Consider the following 14,074-nt stretch of genomic DNA (forward strand, 5'->3'; position numbering starts at 1 on the left):
ACTGCATTGTCATACATGGAAATATAATACAACTAGACTTGACATACATTCATTATCCGATTCTTTTTTTTTGCTTCTGCTTTAAAAGAAACTGAAATTAAAACTTTTTTTCCATGTGCCTAATAGAGAAGTCAGTTTTGCTGCCTTCTTCCTTCACTTCTAAGGGACTACTCTCCTCTCTCCGAATGTTGCCCCATCCATCTGATGGCTGCCGGCTCTTACCCTCTACATTTTTCATAGTTAAACTGAAGTTTACAACTTAATTTCCAATAAATTAATGCTGTTGTCAGATGCCAAAAACACTTGCAAGTACCAAACCTAAGAATAATATTTTTTAAAGTCTTAGGAGTCTGAGATAGTTGCTGATAATAGTTTCAGAAAACTTGATCAGGAAATGTGAGTGAGTGACCCAGCCATGCAATTTTTAAAAAGTTACTTCACCAGAGATTAGCGCCACACAGTGAAAAGCAGGCAGACTATACTGTTAACCCTAGAGTAAAATTTAATATTCGGGGTTTTAAGATTTCTCATTTTGATTTCTATTGTGTTGAATATATGAGAGCAAGGTTAAATGTGATAGAAGAACTGATATTTTAAGTGGTAAAATCATATTAGCTTACAGCATTTTATAGATCATAGGGCGCTTTCTAGCCATTTAGTCATTCTGATATCATTGCGGGATAGCTAAAGGGATTTCTGTTTTCCTGAGAAACTGAGATGCCAAAGTTCTGAGTAACTTGCCCAGTGTGATACAGCTTCTGATAGATTTATAAGCCCAGGTCTAGTTTTCCCAGTATGTTGTCCTTTCTGCTATTTTATCCCTAATTGCCATTCTGCTGTCATAATAATGATAATGATGTTGAAAATAAAACTAAATCATAGTTGTAGTTATCCTTACAATGACCCCCCTGAGATAGAGAAGTAACCTAGTCTAGTGATTAAACCTTTGCTCTTAGGTTTTCTGGGCCTAAAACCCAGCTGTTGCACTTGGTAGTTGTATAACTGAATACATTTTGTAACCTCTCTTTGTCTCAGTTTCATTATCTGTGACGTGGTACTACTAACTGTACCTCCTTCCAAGGTTGGTCTGAACATTGAAAAATTTAACACAAAAGCACTTGGAAAAGTATCTGAACATAGTAAACACTATATATGGGTTTATTGTTATTTTATTATTACCCCTATTCTCTAGGATGATCCTCACAGTAACCCTTTAGTGTACAGATATTATGATTGGTTCTTGATGTTTCATGAGGTCCAATACATTTGCTTTAACAAGATAATTTCAGCACTGTGGTCTTTACTTTTTAATGACAAGTGATTGTTGTTAATACAGGGGTGGAGAGACTCTGTAGCAATGATTCTCAAAGTGTGGTCCCTGAATCAACATATTCCAGTCACTGGGAACTTCTTACAACAGCAAAGGATTTATCCTAGACTGACTTAATCTTCTCATCTGTGAAATGAGAATGCTTAATGGTAGAACTTTGTTGAGAGACCTAAATGATATACTGCATGAAATTGTGCTAAGCATAGTGCCTGACATATAGTATGTGCTTAATTGTCGTGGTTATTATACAAATTCTTACCTGTAGCTTTATTTCTTTTACTTTTTTATATTTGTAATTTCCTCATCTTATTTCTTTTAGGTGGAGCCTATTTATTATGGCATCCTGGACTTATAGACATCCTAATTCATATACACTTGACCCTTGAACAACATAGGTTTGAACTGCACAAGTCCACTTATACATAAATTCTTTTCAGTAAATGCTATAAATGTATCTTCTCTTCTTTATGGTTTTCTTAACAATTTTTTGTGTTTTACTTTATTATAAAAATACAGTATATATAATACATATAACATACAAAATTTTGGTATGTTATATGTATTATATACATTTTTATGTATATATTTTTATAGTACATTTATGTACTATAAACTATTTATGTTATTGGTGAGGCTTCTTGTCAATAGTAGATCATTAGCAGTTAAATTTTTAAGAAGTCAAAAGATTTTTAACTGTGCCAGCGGCTGGCACCTCTAACTCCTGCATTGTTTAAGGGTCAACTGTATAAAGTTAAAGAAGCTCCCATGAATTTTGCTTTTTTTCCCCAAAAAATACCTCTATTTTTTGTTTGATAGACTTTTAGACAGCTTTTAAAAGTGCATTTTTTTCCTCCACAGGATGAATTCATTCTATTCATAGATAAAGTTTCTAGTCTTAGATTTATATTTTAGCATATGATACAGAGAGGTCTTTTGTCCTTGTAGCCTTTAAAAAAAAAAAAAAAGCAACAGACCTGTTATCAAATTGCCAAAAGAAGAAATAAAAATAAAACAAGCTCTGGCTGGTGTACCTCAGTGGTCAGAGTGCAGGCTGTGAACCAAAGGGTCACCAGTTTGATTCCCAGTCAGGGCACAGGCCTGGGTTGTGGACCAGGTCCCCAGAGGGGGTCACGTGAGGGGCAACCACAAATTCATGTTTCTCTCCCTCTCTTTCTCCCTTCCCTTCTGTCTAAAAAATAAGTAAACAAAATCTCTAAAAATAGTAAAATAAAACATAATCTTTTTCAGTGGTTCTCATGTGGAAGACCAGTTCTTAGAACAAAAGCATAAATGCAATCTTTATTTTTTATTCTCAACAGAGGGCTTTTTTTTTGCCATTGCTTTTAAAGAGAGAAAGAGAAATATCAATGTGAGAGAGACATTGATTGGTTTCCTCTTGTACACTCCCCCACCAGGTATCAAACCCACAACTTCGCTATTTGCTCTGACCAGGGATCAAACCATCAACCCTTCAGTTTATGGGACAATGCTTCAACTAACTATGCCATGGTGGCCAGGGCAGCACAGCCTTTTAATAAATCAAGAAATTATGCAGGAATTTTCAACTTAAAAAGTTAATTTCCAGAGCAAACGAAAATATTTCATGAGTCATTGTGATTGCTCATGGAAAATTTTGCCAATTTTGGATTTTTTGTGGAGAATCTAAAAAATGTTCTTTCTTTCTCCCTCTGCTCATCTTCCTCCTTCTTCCTCTTTCCCAGCTCTTGTCAGCCACACCCAGTACTCTCAGAGCTCCCAGAACCCAAGTTTACCTGATGCCATCCACTTCTCACTGTCATCCAAGACTGGTTTAGAAAATGGTAAGATCCCCTTACTCACTCACCCAAATCAGGGTCAGTTTTGGTGGGCAACCAGAGTGAGAATCACTTTCATTCACTGAATTTGGAACCTTTCTCCCAGCCGTTCTCCTAGTACCACAGTCAGAGCTGGCTCTCGTTTAAGTTCACAGATTACAAATCAAACTTTTCAAGGCATCCCCCTCAAACCCAGCTCTCCCTGGTTTCTCCACTCCTGTACCCTGGGAGTGTTTTCTTCATGGTTTTGAGAAACCAGCTTAGGTAACAATAGTGTACACGTCCCTAGAAAGGCACCCCAGGACTGTTCTAGCACAAAAGCCTACCCAGCTGGACTGGAAATCTGGGCTTCTCTGTTGAAAGCCTAGATTTCCCAAAAATAGGTTTTAAAATTGTTTACATGTTATAAAGGAGACCTCCCAAGAAAGTGTATGGTTGCATCTAGAAAGAATACTCTGAACACCTGAATGAAGTTATAAAAGGGATAAAATGTGGGTTGTTAGGAAAAAGGAATCTGCCTTGAGATACAGACATAATATAGCTAATCACTGGGTGGCTTGGGGAATGAGTAGGAGAGCTGACTGCCATAGGTCTCAGATTTGCTTTTCATGACCTTTGCATCATGGTCCTAACAATCTTAAAAACTGTTGAAAGCATCTGCTTTTAGAGAATCCTTCAAGGGATCAAAATGTAGGACTGAAACTCTCACTGCAGTGGGATATCCTCACAGATATTGAGGAAATAGACCAGATTCATATGCTAAGAACAAGCCAGTCAGTATGGCAAAACAGCAAATCGCATGAAATAAATCATAAGGCAACAAGAGGATTCAGCCTGGAAATGTCCAGGAATCCAAATACTTGGGTAAAGTCCAGTGACAAGAAGCCCCCTGCAAGCAATTGGATGACAAGCAGGTAGTGAGCCCATAGAGAGTCTGTGAGCAGGGGGAAAGGCCTTGTCATTGAAGGGCAGGATTGAAATCTCAAGGGGGGAAGCTGGAAAAAATTACGTTATCTGATTCTAAGGAAACTAGGATGGAGCTTGTTCCATCCTCCCAGTCTAAGGTTAGGATGGTTCTCATGATCTAGTTGGGATGAGCCTGGACTCTTAGGCAGTGAGCAGGGAGAACCCAACTCACACAAGCTTAAGCAGCAAGAGAATTATTTGTTCCTGGACTCAACATGGCCCAGACTTTTTTCTCTTTCCATCTCTGCTTTGGCTGAATTCTGCAGTTAAGTTCATTTCACATGGCAAAGATGGTTACTGCCAGCCACCAATTCCTGTGCTTTTCCTGCTTGGAAAGAAAAGTGTTCTCCCCACCTCCCATCCCTGCCCCAAGGTCCATATTTCAATTTCAGGGAATGACTCTGGTTAGCTCTATTTGAGTCACGTGTCCACCCTATGGCCCAACCATGGTCCCCTGGGAAATAAAGTAATATTATTGGTCAAACCTGGGTCATTGGCTCATGTGTTGCAAGAAAGTACAGTTGTCAGTCCAACTTGAGCCACATGAGATGGGAGTAGGATGATACCTTTTGAGGTACCTTACTTTGGTAAGGAAAATCAACTAGATCCATAGTTTTGGAAGAGAAGGTAAATCCTGCTCTTAACCTAGGGCTAACATGGGGAATGGAGGTGAAGACAAAAATGGAGAAGAGCTAAAATGCCCTGATTCAAAATTTCACCTGGAATTCTAGCCAAATGAGGAGCTCATGGCTAAGGCAAAAGACCTGGAGATAGAATAAACAGTATACCTATTCTCATTACAACCAATATTTTAAAACACCTGTGCATAGGGAGAAAATCTGGCAGAAGCTACACCAAGATGTTAACAGTGCTTGTGTAGTAAGATTTTATGCTCCTTCCCTTTCGTGTCTTTACTTTTCAATTTTTCTACGTGTACTTTACTGGTTTATTGAATAGACTAGATTTGGTAGGATGGAAAAGGAAATGGCAAGTTTTTCTCTTCCCCCAAATTCCTTGAAGCCATCTTTCTATATGTTCACTGCAAGGGTAGAATTTTACAAGGGGAGAAGATTAGAATTGAAAGGCCTTAGAGATCACATCATTCGGTTCTCTCAATTTAGCAGGTGAGAAACCTGAAGCCCAGAGATGTTGAGTACCCCAACTGTTTAGTGGGAGAGTCAGGAACAGAACCCAAATCTTTTGACTACCAAGAAAATGTTGTCTCTGGTACACAGGATTCTGTCCTGAGAATGGGGGATGCTGGAAAACCTCATCTTTAGGTCTTTCAGAGTATGTAGGGAATCTTGAGAGGCCTCTAGTATTTCAGATGTCATCATAGGGATTTTATTCCTTGGAGTCAAAGTCCTGATCCCATTTCAGAGAAAATCTTGAGGAAAGGTAATTCTTAAGCTGATAATTAGTTATACTTCAATATGAATAGATTTGGTTCCCTTTTCAAGTAGACTTTGGTAGACTGATGGTTGGGCAGACTTTACCTAATGAGTACTGACTTCGTGTAAAATTTGAAGTAAATATCCTTGTTGTGTCAATATGTGTCTTTTCTTTTTAAAGGTTGGATCTTTCAAAATCCTTTCTTACTATTGGAAATTCTGAAATGCAAGACAGTCCTAGATGCTGCTGTGAAGAGACTACAAGGAGCCATAATTCAAATGTAGGGAGCCCTTTGCAGTCTTCAGAATCATAAATTCTTATAAGGCATATAATACAGTAGATAGGCAAGAAGAGATGGAGGGCCTATGTGGCCCTAGACAAGTCACCCTATCACCTTGCCTGTTGTATTTGTAATATGAAAAAACACATGCACACAAACCCTTCTGTTCCTGGTAACTCATGGAAAAGTCTATGATACAGGACTTACACATCAATCAGCCTTATCATAGGATCAGCACAGGATCATGTGTGACAATGTCAAGGAGCAGGGAGAGAAAAGCAGCAGTCAGGGAAAGAAAAGCCAGCTGTAAGCAAAGTTCTGTTGTAAGGAAACATAAAGCCAGTCCCCGCTTTTATGTAAAATGGGAAAAAAAAATCTTAGTTAGTTAACAATCAACAGAGGACAAATCAAAGAATTAGGAGGGAATAATAACGATAGCAAGTATTGACAAAATACTGTGTTAGGCAGTTGACCTAGTGCTTCACATGTGTTATCCATACTCCTTACAACCACTGCATGAGAGAGATTATCTTCTTCATTTTACAGATGAGGAAGCTAATGTGCCACAAACTGTGGCAATCCATACAGCTAGACAAAGGCAGCACCAGGGTGAAACCCAGCTCTGTCTGACCCCAGAGCCTACCCACTTTCCACTATGATTTGTTTCCACTCCAGTTCTTCACCTGGCCTCTGATGTGAAAATAACCACTTACTGCTTGGTTTAGTATGAATTCCTTTTCCAAGTAGACTTTGATAGCCTGATGGTTGGGTAGAATAATAACCACTTAATGCATTTTATTTATTTATTATTTTTTCAAATTAAAAAAAGATTTTATTTATGTTTAGAGAGAGGAGAAGGGAGGAAAAATGAGAGGAAGAGGGACATCAATGTGTGGTTGCCTCTCACATGCCTCTCCACTGGGAACCTGGCCCACAACCCAGTCAAGCAAGCGCCCTGACTGGGAATCAAACCCTCGACCCTATGGTTCACAGGCTGGCACTCAAGCCACTGAGCCACACTAGCCAGGGCCACTTAGTGCATTTTAAATGCAATACATCCTTAGTATTGAAATTTTTCAAAGATTTAGAAATGTGTAAGAAGAAAAAAACCCACAATCTTTTCTGTTTTTATCATTTTGACATATTTTCTTCTAGCCTTTTTTCCAATGTACATACACACACACCCCATAATAGAGTAGGTACTATGTACCATATTTTGGGGCCATCTGACGCACCTAGGTTTTAGAGGAAGAAAATAGGGAAAAATCTTGAAGCAAAAAATGTGATAAAATATTTAATAACATAAATAATATAATATTTCACCAATGTAAATGTAAACAGAACTCAACAGCAGTATTAGCAACCATTATTCCTCCCAAATTGGGGGGGTATGTCTTATAGTCTGAAAAATATGGTACTTAAATGCCATGTATTTTATATGCATTTATATATTATCTTTTAAAATATATACTCTCTTTTGAATGCCACTTATGTCCTGCTTTTTCTCCATTCACATGAGCATTTTTCCATGCTGTTAAATTCTTCAGAAATAAGATTTTGAATGACTGCTTTGAATTAATTTTATTGCATAGATGATCCATGAGTTTTTTAACTATTCTCCTATTGAATGTTTACATTTGTTCAATGGTCCTATAAATATTTTTTGTCTATTCAATGTATTCCTAAAACTATACTCCTAGTAGTGGAACTTGGTAAAAGGTTATAAACATTTTTAAAGTTCTAGAGAAGTACTACCAAATTGCTTTTCAGAAAAGCCATACCAGCTAACCCTTCATAACAATGAGAGATGAGACATCTCAACATTTTTGGCACTGGATGTAATTGTTAAGATTATTCAACCTTGATAAACTGATAAGCAAAGAGTACTCTTGTTCCTATTTCTTTACTAACTAGAGAGGTTTAACTTTTTAAGTACAGTATTTCTTTATAAAAAGAGAGAGAGAGAGCCCTCCAAGTCATTTTTTAAAAAGATTTTATTTATTTATTTTTAGTGAGAGGGGAAAGGAGGGAGAAAGAGAGAGAATATTGATTGGGTGCCTCTCACATACCCCCAACTGGGGATCTGGCCAGCAAACCAGGCTTGTGCCCTGACTGGGAATCAAACCAGCGACCCTTTGGTTTGCAGTACAATGCTTAATCCACTGAGCCACACCAGACAAGGCTAAGTATTTCTTGATATTTGAAAATATTTCTTCTGTGAATTGGGTGTTCCTAATCTCTGTACCTTTTCCCCGCTATGGTTTTAGTGTCTTTCCTACCTTTTTGTTTAAGTTTTTTACGTATTAAGGATATTAATCTTTTGTTATTTGTGATAAATATTTATTTCTCCAGTTTATTTTTTGCTTTTTTATTTTAACAAAGTTTTTATTTATTGGCTGAGAGAGAGAGACATTGATTTGTTGTTCCACTTATTTATGCATTCACTGGTTGCTTCTTGGATGTGCCCTGACCAGGGATCGAACCTGCAACCTTGGGGCATTGGGACAATGCTCTAACCAACAGAACTACTCAGCCAAGGCTATTGCTTGCTTTTTAATTTTATGATTAAGATGTAGGTGTTTTAACTTTCCTTATTGTACTATTATCAATGTTTTGTCTTAAGATTCTCCCCCATTGTTTTATAACTGGAAAAACTTTCCTCATTTGGGGATTAGGTAGACTTACCCTATTTTTTACTTCTTTTTTTCTACATTTAGATGGAAATTTTATTTTGTGGCATGAGAAGATGAGATCCTAGCTTTGTTCCTCCCATGCCAGGAATAATGACAGCTAGGGTTTATTGAGTGCTACCACTGACGGCCAATGTTTATTGAGTGCTTCTTTGTGTAAAGCACTACATGAAGCAATATATATGCCTCCATGAGTCAGCTACTGTTGTTAGTTCAAGGTCAGAGAGCTAGTTAAATGGGTGAGCTGCTATTTAAGCTTAGATCTTTCTGAAATCAAACCCTGTGCATTTAAGCTCAATACTTTACTATCTTTCTGGAGCCATGTATTGAATATATTCTCTGCTACCCACTGATTTGAGTTTTTAGTTTAATTATATCTTCAGTCTTATATACATTAGGGTCTGCTTTTAAGCTATCTATGCTATTCCATTAATCTGCCTATTAAGTTTTCAACTATTTTAATTATTCAGATTCTATAAAATGAGAGAGGTGATGTAGAATGTTAAGAAAGAGCCTCAAAGCCTGATTGATTTGACTAAAATCCCAGCTCCCTTCATTCATGTGACTTTGGGAAAGTCACTTATTTTTTTTTGCCCCACTTTTCTCAACTGTGAAATGGGGATAATTATAGTAGCACAAATAAGCACTCAATAAATTTTAGTTATTACTATCTTAATATCTGGTACAACAAAGCTCTTGTTATTCTTTCTACATCAAACCATCTTAGCTGGTTTCACCAATTTGTTCTTTCAGGTGAACTTAGAATAAGTTTTTCTAGTTTATAAAAGTCTCAAAGTAATGTGAATTAGGCAGCATATTTTAATGAAAAGAAAACCAAACTTTCAAGGGTTATATATGTAAACTCTCTTTACTTTCCACTCAATTTTGCTATTTACCTAAAACTGTTCTAAAAAAATAAAGCCTAAAAAAACTGAAAGGAAAAAGTAAGCCAAACTTGGAGTCAGAACACCCAGGTTCATTAGTGAACAGGCGTGGGATCTTATGTAAGTCACTTGGACTCCCTGAACCTCTGTTTGTTTAGTCATTTAGGGATAATAAGATTTCTCCCACTTACCCCAGCAGGTGGTTACGAAACTTAAAGCAGCACAATATGTGAAGCATGCTTTGTAGGCACTATTAACACACCAAGCAAGTAAAAGGCATTTTTTAATACAATCCAATACCATCAGATGTTTTCCTGAAACAAGTAGGTTCACAACCAAGAAAAGAGGGCTTGGCAGGGTGGATGAAGGAGGAGAATGTAGCTGGCAGACAGCACCAAGGGATGAGTAAGGCGCTTTTATACATGACCCCATAGTAATAAACTGAGTCCAGAGAGTGTTGTTGTTTTTTTAACAATGATAATTGTTTAAGTCAGTAGAATTATTTCCCAAGGGATCTGTCAGATACAGAATCCAAAAGAGTACAGAATTAAAAAAAGAGCACAGGTAATTTTACAGCTTGTGCATCACAAAACATCTTTTTTTGCAAGAAAAGCAGCTAAATCTTAACATCCCCTAGTTACCAGGGTTAGAGATACCCTGGAGGTTAAATGTATGCTTGCTGGATGAAATGCAATTTTAGGCAAATCAGAACTACCAGTGTTATGACCCTACCAAATTTCTACCACACTTGCTACACAGAACATTATAAAAGTGTAACATCAAGTCAGACCCATGGAAAATTAAGGGCGGGACAAATCTTCTCTAACCCCAGCAGCAGGTCTTCACTGGTAGGGACCTTGGATTTATCCCAGGAAGTCTGGTCTGACAAGCCTAGTGAACCCTCCATTCTAGACCAGATCCTGAGGCACTCCTTACAGCAGAGCACATTCTCTAGACTTTTTGTCTGAGCCTGAATCAGATCTCTGGGTCTCAGTTGGTGAAGCTCCAGTGCTCTGCTGTTACTCATGTTCGCTGTTGGAGCATGGTAATGCAAAAGCACTACTCTAGGAATCCCAGGCTTGCTTCTGACCTTGCCCTGTCACTCCTTAGGTGTGTGACAGGGGCACAAGGGTCAATGCCATGTGAAAGTTTAGAGGCAAACTTTGGAGTCTACGCAGTTTTCATGCTTCCATTTACCAACCCTGGGATTTAGGTCACTTAGTTTCCTTTTCTCATAACAAATGAGAATCTTACTAGAATCTACCACATAAGGTCATTGAAAGCATTGAATGAAATAATACAGCTAAATACTATAGTAAATGCTCAATAAATGGTAACTATTATTTAGCAATTAGTGTTCCTTTTTCTGCACTTTGGCTCCTTCATCTGTAAAATGATATTAGACATTTTCCAAGTGTTCTTTAGTTCTTATATTCAAAAAATGCCCCCAATTTAAGGAATTTAGCTTACTATTATTCTTAGATTTGATTTGAGGTAATTTGAGGTATTGTTCCCTCTTTATTTCAGCCTCTGTCTTAGAGTGGTCTAGATATCAGTGGTCTGGCAGAATTGGGTGACTTCTGACTTAAGGATTGTGTCCTTACGTCCTGATAATCACTTTTCCTGGGAATGATCACCCACCTAAAACTTCTGAGAAATGTGCAAGGATTGGGGCTGCTTTGTTAAACTAATTAACTTGATAGTAATTATCACCTGTTGGAAAATCCAGATGTCAACTTCTGGCTCTTAAGCGAGAGAAGAGTAAGTCCACTGCCACTGCCAGCACTTTGAGAAAAGGCAGAGAGCAGGCAGTCTTTGTTGTCAAGGGAGGCTGATTAGTCTTAAAATGATAGTGGTACAGTTACACAATGGAATACAATGCAGCAGAAAGGAAAAAGGAACTCCTACCCCTCAAGACAGCATGGATAGAACCAGAGAGTATTATGCTAAATAAAATAAGCCAGGCAGTGAAAGATGAATACCATATAATCTCATCTATAAGTGGAACCTAATTAACAAAACAAACAAACAAAATAGAACCAGAGACATAGAAATAAAGAGCAAATTGACAGTGACCAGAGGGGAGGGGGATAACAGGGGAAAGAAGGGGAAGGGTCAAGTCAAGGAACATGTAACAAGGACCTATAGACAAGGACAAACGGTGCAGGGATTAATGGTGGGAGTGGTGGGGGGGTGGAGGGGCAGGAGAAAGCAAGGGGGGGATTGGGACAACTGTAACTGAACAACAACAACTAAAACCCTCTTTATCTAGGGGCCTGTTAAAGGGCTTAGAAAAGGAAACACTGCTTTTAAAAGAGTAATAGGAAACTTTCCTAAATTACAGCTGACTATTTAAGTAGTGTGGCATTTATATAATACAATAGATTTTTGCACCAGAGTTTTTTTCACTAAAGCTTTTGCGTCTTGATTTTGGGCCATATAGGTAAGGAGGTGGGGTATGCCTTTTTTCCCTCCCACTGATTATAGGTATTTATACTTTAGTGGCATACTTACCTTTCTTTTAAGAATAATCCAAAAGGTCTACTTGTGGAAAGTCACAGAAATACAGAAACATGTTTAGGCACCGAATGAAAGGGCCGAGGTGTAGGCTTGGAGAATAGTAATTAGACCCATGTTTCCAGCTGGATTATAAATGTGTGTTGTTAGCTGACATTGTACTGGTCTTCGATGCTTATAAATGGAGTGGTATGCCTGTGTTTTGGTGTGGGGATGAGTGGCAATCTATAAGTGCTTTGCTTTTGTCACATTGTTCAAAAACTTTGCCCACTCACCTCATTTTTGACAGTGGGATACATGTTCACGAGAACATGAGAAAGAAAGGAAGGAGCAGCAGGAAAGGAAAGCAGGAGAAGAGATAAAGGGGAAGAGAGAGAAAGCTCCTGTTAATCAAGCATTTCCATTTTCCAGCTCTCAAGTGGTGGATTTGGTTTTTGCCCACCCGCCTGGCTCTGGTTCCTCCCCCACCAGGACTCAGTGAGAAGCACCCCCTCCTGATTCTTAGAGAGAGACCAGTGACTCTTGATGATTGACAGGGAGTTCCATCCTCAGCAGCCCCCACACCAACAGTGGTGTGGCTGTTATACCTTCCCCTCCTTTTATTAATCAGCTGTATTATTTCCAATTACTTATTTTTAATCCTTTAAAAATGTTCCTTTCTGCATGGCTTTTCCCACACCACAAATCTAGCACTCAACAGATAAATACATGCACACACCCAAACTGTAACTTCCGAATATTCCAAGACGCTCCTTGAGATACGCACCTTAAAATGAAAAACATGGAGGATTCCTGTTTGAATCTGCTCTGATCCATAAGCTCTTGCCGAGGGCAGCCTCAGGCGTTTTTTCACGCTGTTGCTCAGACTGGCTTCTTTGTGCTTTTTCAGTTCCATTCTGTGCTGCTGTTGGAAATGCCCAATCTGCTCATTCTTTTCTGGGAAAGTGGCTCCTACCTCCCCTGATTGCAGTCCTGACACTTCTGATGATTCTCTAGTGTTGGTCATGGATCTGCGAAATTAAATGCCCACAGTCTGTTTTTAAAAAGAGGCCCAGCAGCCCACCTTTGGTTGCTGGGACCACTGAGTAAAAGCAAGCCAGCAGCGCATACGGGTAATAAGCAGGTGGTGTTGGTCTCCAAGAGAGCTAAGACTGTCTCTTCAGTATATGACCTCAGCTTTGCCATCCAGACCCTGGAGGCTTCTAATGGCATGTTGTCAACAGCTACCTACTAGTTGGGTACATTAGTATGTGTGCACGTGTGTATATTGAGGGTATGGGAAGCTAGGCAAGACCTATGAAGGTCTGTTTCATGGCAGACCCTCAGATACAGATTCCCAGTGGATCTGCATTTTACGCTATGCCCACCGCTCCAGTAACACCTGACTCTAGAAATGTGGGGAATTGTATTTTCAAGTAGAGAGAGCAGAACGGAGAGTTTGGAGTGGAGATATTTATATATATATATTAAAACCTGGCTTTTCCATGTAGCTGCATAACCTTGATACTCTCTTAAGAATGAAAACAGATAACATCTTTCTCATGAGTTTTGCCTGTGAAAGCCACCTACTGAATATTTGTGGATGGTTGAATAAATGTTCTAAGAGGCTACCTTAATTTCTGGGTCTCAGCCTAAAACCTAGAAGGTGGGTTGTTTCATATTGACCTACCCTTCCCCTTGTACTACATTATTATTAATAAACATGTTTGTATATAATCCCTACTAAAACATAATAAGAATTAGCACTTATAAAGTACATGTTAAATATTGGGGTACATGCCCCAAAGTTTGTGTGCATTAACAGAGATTCCTTACATTTCTGTGAGATATTATTATCCCCACTTTGCAGATGAAGAAACCAAGGCTCGGAGTTTAGTACTTTGTCTACTTTCTATAGCCCCAAGTGGCAATTCCAAGATCAACTCAGTTGTTGCCCAAAGTCTGTGCTGTGTCTTACTGCTCCTATGAGCACAAAGGCTACTTACTAGTCCTGCAGTTCCTACAGCCTCTGCTAGTGCTTCACACACCGTAGGTGCTCCATTAACTGTTTAAAAATGGCAGGTCCTCCATAAATGTTTGGCTAAGGATTTCAAAATCCAGCTGTCTTGATTAAAAGAAGCCCATTAGATTGGTAGGAACAGTCAGTTCACAGAGGCCTGAACAGCCGTTGGACATTCTCCAGCCCCTGAAAAGACCAAGAA

General features: G+C 38.6%; 1 protein-coding gene across 1 annotated transcript in view; it reads left to right on the forward strand.

Moving 5' to 3' along the window:
• Nucleotides 1–4,062, forward strand: part of LOC119060504 (uncharacterized) — a 47,700-nt gene extending 43,638 nt beyond the window's left edge. The window contains exons 5-6 of the mRNA XM_053662104.1: nt 3,052–3,150; nt 3,812–4,062. Of these exons, the coding sequence (XP_053518079.1) occupies nt 3,052–3,150; nt 3,812–4,062 (350 nt within the window). The remainder of the gene's footprint in view (nt 1–3,051; nt 3,151–3,811) is intronic.
• Nucleotides 4,063–14,074: the final 10,012 nt, after the last annotated feature.

The sequence above is a fragment of the Artibeus jamaicensis genome, unplaced genomic scaffold (assembly GCF_021234435.1).
Source record: "Artibeus jamaicensis isolate MK-2021 breed Jamaican fruit bat unplaced genomic scaffold, CSHL_Jam_final contig_233, whole genome shotgun sequence".
Lineage (NCBI taxonomy): Eukaryota > Metazoa > Chordata > Mammalia > Chiroptera > Phyllostomidae > Artibeus > Artibeus jamaicensis.